The sequence below is a fragment of the Mugil cephalus genome, chromosome 7 (assembly GCF_022458985.1).
Source record: "Mugil cephalus isolate CIBA_MC_2020 chromosome 7, CIBA_Mcephalus_1.1, whole genome shotgun sequence".
Classification (NCBI taxonomy): domain Eukaryota; kingdom Metazoa; phylum Chordata; class Actinopteri; order Mugiliformes; family Mugilidae; genus Mugil; species Mugil cephalus.
The window spans coordinates 3,327,830-3,335,803 of NC_061776.1; the positions used below are offsets into that span (position 1 = coordinate 3,327,830).

The following is a 7,974-nucleotide window of genomic DNA, read 5'->3' on the forward strand; positions in this document are numbered from 1 at the left end:
TGTAAAGTCCTTTGAATCCCTATGGGTAGAGCAATTGCTTCATATATACAGGACCATTATTGTTTCACACATGGTGAGAAGCCTTACCGTTGTTACAGCTATGAGAAAAGGGCACTGCCTTCTCCTCGTCAGTAGAAGTCTCCATCAAGGAATCGGCCTCCTGGTTCAGAACAAGATGTTCTTCTTGATGACTGCTGCAGGGTTCCTCCTGTTTCTCTTTAATCCGTGGAGGTTCTGGTTCCTCCTATTCCTCTTTAATCAGTGGAGGTTCTGGTTCCTCCTGGTCCTCTTTAGCTGGGATAGACTCCAGCAACCCCACGCAACCCTACTGAGAATTAAGCGGCACGGAGAATAGAATAGAATAGAATAGAAAAACTTTATTTGTCCCTCAGTAGAGAAATTCCCCATTCTATGAAATATGGATATTTAACTGTGCTTCTTCCTTTTAAACACTTTTTTTGTGTGTGTGTTGCTTTTCTTTCTCTTTAGTGTTAAGTCCTTTTGTGTTTTTAATTAAATGAATTTTGGTAACGTACTACGAGGTGCCCACCTGAAAACCCCAATGATGTGCTGCCTACTGCTGCTGGCTAGGCTAGTTAGCTGGTGTCTTCTTGTTGGTTGCTAGTGGGTAGCTGACTGCTAGCCTGGTGGTCAACAGCAACAACATCCAGAACATTAAATGCCACACCACATTTAAAGCCGCTTTAAATCTTCATTTTAATTTGTTGTAAAGTGAGGTTGAGGTTCTGAAAGGCGCTTATAAATAAAAAGCCCTGACCTCAGTCCAAAAGAAACCACCTTGTAGCCTGCATCTGTGATGCTTCACAGAAAAAAGACAGACTTTAGTTATTTGAGGAGAATTTCAACACTTTTTTTTATTTAATTAAGTTCCTTAAATATATTCCGAAGAAAACAATGCTTGATGCTCTTACAGTGAAAGACATCCTTTAATGTTTACATAAGGTCCAATAAAACAAGGAAAAAGGCCAGAACTAGATAACTACTGTAACATATTCTATAACATAAAATAAAAAAACTTAGAGAAGATACACGTGATATAATTACATTAAGTGAGAAAGTCTGTAACTCAGCCACTCTGTGACCTCTCTAAGTCCTGCTATAAACTCAAATATCAGTTCCACGGTGTCCCGGGCAGACGTAGACGTCTTCTTTCTGGAAGTGTGGCTTCCTATAGATGTTTCAGGAAGACGGCCCCTCACCGGTGAGTCCTCATGTGCTTAGTTAAATGTTGTCTTTGTCTGAAGGTTCTACCACATGTTTTGCAACAGTAAGGTTTCTCACCTGTGTGAATCTTCATGTGGATGATTAAACTACTATTGGTAATGAAACTCTTATCACATGTTTTGCAACAGTAAGGTTTCTCACCTGTGTGAATCTTCATGTGGACAACTAAATGAGAACTGACATAGAAACTCTTACCACATGTTCTGCAACAATAAGGTTTCTCACCTGTGTGACTCCTCATGTGGATGATTAAACTACTATTGGTAATGAAACTCTTATCACATGTTCTGCAACAATAAGGTTTCTCACCCGTGTGAATCTTCCCGTGAACATTTAACTCGTATCTTCTTCTGAAGGTTTTACCACATGTTTTGCAACAATAAGGTTTCTCACCTGTGTGAGTCCTCATGTGGGTGACTAAATGATATGTTTGTCTGAAGGTTTTACCACATGTTTTGCACGAATAAGGCTTCTCACCTGTGTGAGTCATCATGTGGCGAATCAAACTATAGGTTTGATTGAAGGTTCTACCACACATTTTGCAAAAACACAGCTTCTCACCGCTGTGACTCTTCTTGTGGACAGTTAAACCATCACTGGTACTGAAACTCTTCCCGCAGGTTCTGCAACAGTAAGGTTTCTCACCTGTGTGGATTCTGTAATGTCTTTTCAAACTGGACTTAGAAATGAATGTTTTTCCACAGACATCACATGTTACAGACTTTCTACCAGTGTTAGCATCACTCTGATTCTCTGACATAAGAGAGTTGTATACATTATTAGTGTGATGTTGTTCTGAGTCTACATGCTCGACTCCTCTCTGATCAGGGCTCTCAGCTACAGGAGAGTTGTGAGAGAGGAGCTGGTCCCTGTTTGGTTCTGGTTCACTGTGCTCACATTCTTCATCAGTAGGAGACTCCATCAAGGAATCAGTCTCCTGCTGACTGATGCAGAGTTCCTCCTCATCTTCTTTAATCTGTGGAGGTTCTGGTTCCTCCTGGTCCAGACTGGAGTTCCTCTCCTGGTTACAGAGCTGCTGCTCAGTGGGAACCTCCTCATCTTTGCAGACATGTTGCTGTGGGAGGTCTGGAGGAAGAAAGAGACACAACATGAGGGTTACTAAGGTGATGATAGGAAATCGCAGGTGAATTTTAAACTGTAACTTTAATAAAAGTCAGTCCACACTACAACAGATATTTTACTATAACATCTTATCTGATCATTGTTTTATGTTGAGTGAATCGTGGAGAATGTATTTTGGGTAGGGATGGGTACCGATACTCTGTACCATGATGGCAACGGTACTGACTCTAATGGAAGTAACTAGATCCAAAAGCAAACCAGCCTGAAACCTCCAGAGCAGCCTGAGGGAAAAACTCCCTTTAACAGGAAGAAACCTGGAGCAGAACCAGCTCATATGGAGGAACCATCTGCTGAAGACCAGCCGGGTAGAACCAGAGAAGATAGAGAGAGAAGAAGAGCAGGAGAAACTAGATAAACTAACTTCAAACATCAAGCTGAAGGAAACATGTAGGGTCTAGTAATATAACACATAGCTGATGATCTGTGAGACAGTTTGTGAGTATAATAGGAATCTTGGGCAGGTTGGTGAATAGTTCATCTAGGTAGGAGTGGACACCTGGAGGAGGACATGAAGACTGGGACAGATGTAGTTTATGGAGCTCCACAGGTCTGATACACAGACTCCAGACCATGAAGACTGGGCTGGTTGATGAGGCCACGGCAGCAGATGTAGCTTAGAACTCCACAGGTCAGATATTCAGCACTATCAAAGAACATATGTGAACCAGACAACAACACAAGAATGAGAGGGCTACGGGGGGGCTACGGGGGTTAGCACGTGTGTGAGAAAGTAACGTGTGCATGTGTGTATTTGTGCGTGTGTGTGTGTCCTACAACTCTTCGTGTGTAAACAACTGTAACAACATAAGGTTACCTGTGTGTTTGTGTATGTGTGTGTGACGCGCTAACGTGTGTGTCTGCAACTGTAATCACAAAGTTACCTGTGTGTTGTGTGTGTGTGTGTGTGTGTGTGTGTGTGCAGGTGTGTGTTGATGTAACATAAATGTATGGGAGACAGGGATCGGCTGTATTAAGAGCAGAGACATCAGAGTCCCTGATTAATGAACTGGTCTCAGCTGTGGATCTGACCTGAGGGCCAGGAGTTGCCATGGTAACTTGAGGTGGTTGTCAATGACAGTGTGACAAAACGGTAGCTCCTATCAGAAAAACACACAGACCGTGGGCGTCGTAAGACCTTCCTGAAGACTGTGATGTGTTTGTCTTTCTAGAGTGAATATTTTGGAGACACATGCGAGTTTAATTCAGGGATCCCTTCTGCTTCTCTTACCAAATCTTTGCATTAGAGTCAATGGAGACGAGAGAGGGACGTGACCGTGAACAGAGGCTCACAGTTTGAATTCTGTACGTCCCACTGCTTTGCCGAGCGCATTGTGAGAGACACAACAAGTTTGTCTACATTTTGTGCTCAACATTTCTCCCACAATGATCAGGGTCACTGAACAGTGATTGATCAAAAACTATAAGACCTATCAAAACGTGGATTAATACACCAACACACAAGACTCGTGTCTACAGTTCAGAGTCGAAATGAAGCCTGTAGGTGAAAGTTTGCCTGAGCAGTAGACGTTTGAAGCCCGTCCCATTCATGTCATTCTTTGCTAGCCAGACCCCAGGACACTGTTTATTCTGACAGGTCATTTATTTCTTAGTCTCATTTAAATCAATGGTGGAGGATTGCAGGACTGTAAAGAAAAGCCATCCACCCAAGTGAATAACACTCTGCAGGAAATATGTGCATCAATATCCAGTTCTGCAAGAACATCCTTTGGTTATATGAAACTAAGATCGTTTTTTAATGGCAAAGATGTGGAACATTTGGCGCCAGATCTCAACTCGACCGAGCTGCAAGCTCAAGAAAAACCCACAAACAAGCAACAATGGAAGACAGCTGCAAGAAAGGTGCAGGCAAAGCATGCATCCCAAAGGAGGAAACCCTGTGTTTGGTGATGCCCATGGGTTCCACACTTCATACTTTTAAAATGTTTTTCAGTCCCTTGAATTCAACCAAATCCAACATGGTAGCAGTCAGAGACTAACTGTAGACGGTCATGCATAGAGAGAATAGTTATACCACTAATGAATTGTATGTAAGAATTGTTTAATTTTCATTGAAGATAGAAGCAACAGTCCACGTAGTGTTAACTATGCTAGTTAGCCTCTTAGCATGTTATCAACCTTCTAGCTGAGTCTCTTTCCTCCGTGTCTTCTCCAAACTGTGTGTTTTCATTCATTAGTTAGTTCATTCAGACCATTCTACCTGTACTCACCTATTCTGTGTAACTTTATCTCAGGTTTCCAGGTGATATCCAGCAGTCTGCGCTGACGATCGATCTCTTCCTCGTACTGGACGACAGTTCTTTCAAAGAGTCCGAATATTTCTTCAGCAGCAGCAGTTAGTCGCTCGATGATCAAGTCTCTCAAACTCTCAGATCCAGACATTGTTGCTTCAACAGCTCAAACATTTATCCGGGACGCGACACAACCTTCTCCCAGCTCAGTCCTCAAAGACACAAGCACAGTAGCACTGACGGATTTTAAGAAACAAACCACTTCCGCCTGGTGTTCCACTATAAAGTTCCGATAAAAGAGGACAGTTAACGTTTAGTTCCGCTCTCTTTTTAAATTTCTAAATTTCGGTTCTCAACATCATTTTCTTACAGAAATATTAACTCTGGATTCCTCAATCAATAGATTGATTTATTTTCTATTGTACAGGATCCAAATGCAGGACACAGGGATGTGGCAGGAGTAGGAAACAAAACAAATGTACTGAAAGCTTACAAAAGTTAACAACAGGTGCTGCAGCTATGGTGGAATCATCCACAATCTCCTTAAAACAGATAAGGAGTGAAACCAAGATGGAAACACGGGAACACAAGGAAGCACGAGAGTAAGACAACCAGGGTAACGTCACAGACCAGAATAGAGCAGACGACTCAACAGAGAACAAAGGGAAAGGAAGAGAATAAAAAACAGAGCCAAAGAAAATATCCACAACTCAGAACCATGAGAACAGATTACCTGTCCATCTGCAAGAACACAACACATGAAAGACTACATTCTGGCAAAAAGATTGGGACTGTGGCTGTATAGCAGATTTTCCATAAATCAAAGGTTTAGCAGTTCAGTCCTTGGTACATGGATCACATGCCAGAGTACCACTGAAGAAGAAACTAAACCCAGAGATGCTCTCATTGCTCGGCACTTGTGTGAACCAGTAGGGGGATATGTCATTGTGACTATAAATCGCTTTGAGTACCTATGGGTAGAGCAATTGCGCCATATACACAGGACCATTATGGTGTCACATATGGTGAGAAGCCTTACCAGTGTCGCACCTGTGGGAAAAAGTCGCTCATACAGGTGAAATGCTGCATTCTTGCAAAATGTTTGGGAATAAATCTATTAAAGCACTTACCTGTAGCTGAGAGGCCATATCTTTGTATCACATGTGGAAAAAGCTGTGCTTATAGCATTGCATAAAACACAAGCTGACATGATCATTTGTGCGAGGTGAGGGTTTGGATCCTGGCTGAATATCACCACCATCACGCTTAAAATAGCGCGTTGCTGTGAGATTTTCTGACCAGGATCGACTCGGCTTGGTGGCTGGCAGCAGTGAGAGCGGCATGCCTGTTGTTTTCCCGTCATCATTACACATTTACATGCACCGGAACACAGCAAGGTGAACAATGGACAGCATGGACACTAGTGAGTTGAATGTTAGTGTTGTTGTTTTGTGCATGTATATAAACTCAGCACAGACTGGAAGATGGAAGATGTCCAAGCTGCCATGATCAACAAACAAGGTTTTTCATATCGCTGTACAAGCGGCATATAAACTCAGTCACACATGCGCAGTTGACATCAGGATTCAACGGGGGAGACTTCCAGCATGACATGGGGCTAATTCACACATGTGCTTCTATTAAAGATAGTGTAGCTATATATTTGAGTTGTTAGAAAAAAATAAATCTCTGCTCTTCAGAGACTGGTCTCAACAGGATCAACAGGAAACCTGATCTAACAGGACTGGACCAAAACTTTGGCCTCCACAACAACAGTCTGACAAGCAGGTACATCAACTTCTTTGGGTAATGTAATGGAGGGACGTGGGGCGTGTTTCACACACAGGTGAGCTAAGCGGCTAAATTCCCAGGTCGGTTGAAGGGTCGTTTGAATCAGGGAAAAATGCTGTGGTAACCCTTTCACAGTGCCGAAAAGTGCTGAAAACACTTAAAAGACCTGCAACAACGTAAGACAACGCAGGGTTTCTGTGACAGGGGGTTATGTTTGAGAATATTTCAGGGAATCCATGAAATCCACAATGGGAGTTCACAAATCTATTTGTGTTCTGTTTCACAGCGATATTGACAGAAGTTCATACATTAGCTAGCTTAGCTAGTGCTAGACTTGTGATACTACTATTTACCACAAGATGATAAGAACTAAGACAATGCAGCATCTCGTTTGTCATCCGGTCAACATGAGAGGGACGAGCATCCAATACAGTGGCTGCAAAAGTTTGGACACCACTGGTCAAAATTTCTGTTAAGGTGAACAATTAAATAAGTGGAAAGTGACCTCCAAAAGGCATGGAGTTACATATGATACATTCCCCTCAACATTTTAACCCTCAGGCAACTTAACTTATAATTATGGTCTCTTCATTTGGCTGTAATTTTTGGCTGTGTTCTTGAATATGGCACAACAAAGTCTATCGCTACACAAATTTTGAAATTAAAATAATAATAATAATTCTAATGGGTCAACAGAACACTGTGATAAAAATAAAAAAAACTACCCTCTTGTAATTCGTGTCTTGTAATAGCCTGCTAAGCTCAATAACACAAGCACAAAAACAAATAAAATAAACATTTTTATTTTATTCATAGACCCGAAAACAGGAAAATGGTTCATTTTAGTTTCGAACGCTAAAAATAACAAATTTGGCCATTTTTCTCGTGAATGAAATCCTGTTATTCCAGAGTGAATGATTTTATTGTGCCATGGCTGAGAGATCAAAACATGTAGTTATAATGGAAGTAACTAAGGTTACAATGGGGGAGTAAATTTTAAATCTGATGCTACACAAAAACTAATAATGCAATCAAACCAATATTTTACATAATCTTGGTCTTGGGGGGTAAAAACAACAGCAACAACATCCAGAACACTGCTGCACATTCAAAACCGCTTTAAATCTTCATTTTAATTTGTTGTAAAGTGAGGTTGAGGTTCTGAAAGGCGCTTATAAATAAAAAGCCCTGACCTCAATCCAAAAGGTGTCCCCCAAGGCTCAGTGCTTGGCCCCCACCTGTTCATTATCTACATCCTTCCCCTCGGCAATATCATTCGCTGCCACGGTCTCACCTTTTATTGTTATGCTGACGACATTGAACTGTACCTCTCCACAGAATCCATCACCTCCTCCACACTCTCTACCCTCTCAGAAATAAAGACATGGATGAAAACCAACTACCTTCAACTAAACTACAATAAGTCAGACCTCCTCATCATCGGCCCCAAACACCTCACCCGGTCAGCTCAACACGTCTGTCCTTACATTGGCAACTCACCTCTGATTCCTTCCTCCCACACCCGCAATCTTGGATTCATCTTTGA

At 41.9% G+C, this 7,974-nt stretch overlaps 1 protein-coding gene across 2 annotated transcripts; it reads right to left on the reverse strand.

Moving 5' to 3' along the window:
* Positions 1 to 849: 849 nt before the first annotated feature.
* Positions 850 to 4,910, reverse strand: LOC125010989 (zinc finger protein 436-like). 2 transcript variants are annotated; one of them, XM_047589971.1, is made up of 3 exons: positions 4,617 to 4,910; positions 1,471 to 2,331; positions 850 to 1,302 (listed from the first exon to the last, which is right to left on the reverse strand). In XM_047589971.1, the coding sequence occupies exons 1-3, from the start codon at positions 4,786 to 4,788 to the stop codon at positions 1,217 to 1,219; spliced, it is 1,119 nt and encodes a 372-aa protein (XP_047445927.1). In that variant the 5' UTR covers positions 4,789 to 4,910; the 3' UTR covers positions 850 to 1,216. The 2 variants fall into 2 exon arrangements, with proteins under 2 accessions (XP_047445927.1, XP_047445926.1); XM_047589970.1 differs by having other exon boundaries at positions 850 to 2,331; positions 4,617 to 4,909.
* Between the last annotated feature and the right edge of the window lie 3,064 nt (positions 4,911 to 7,974).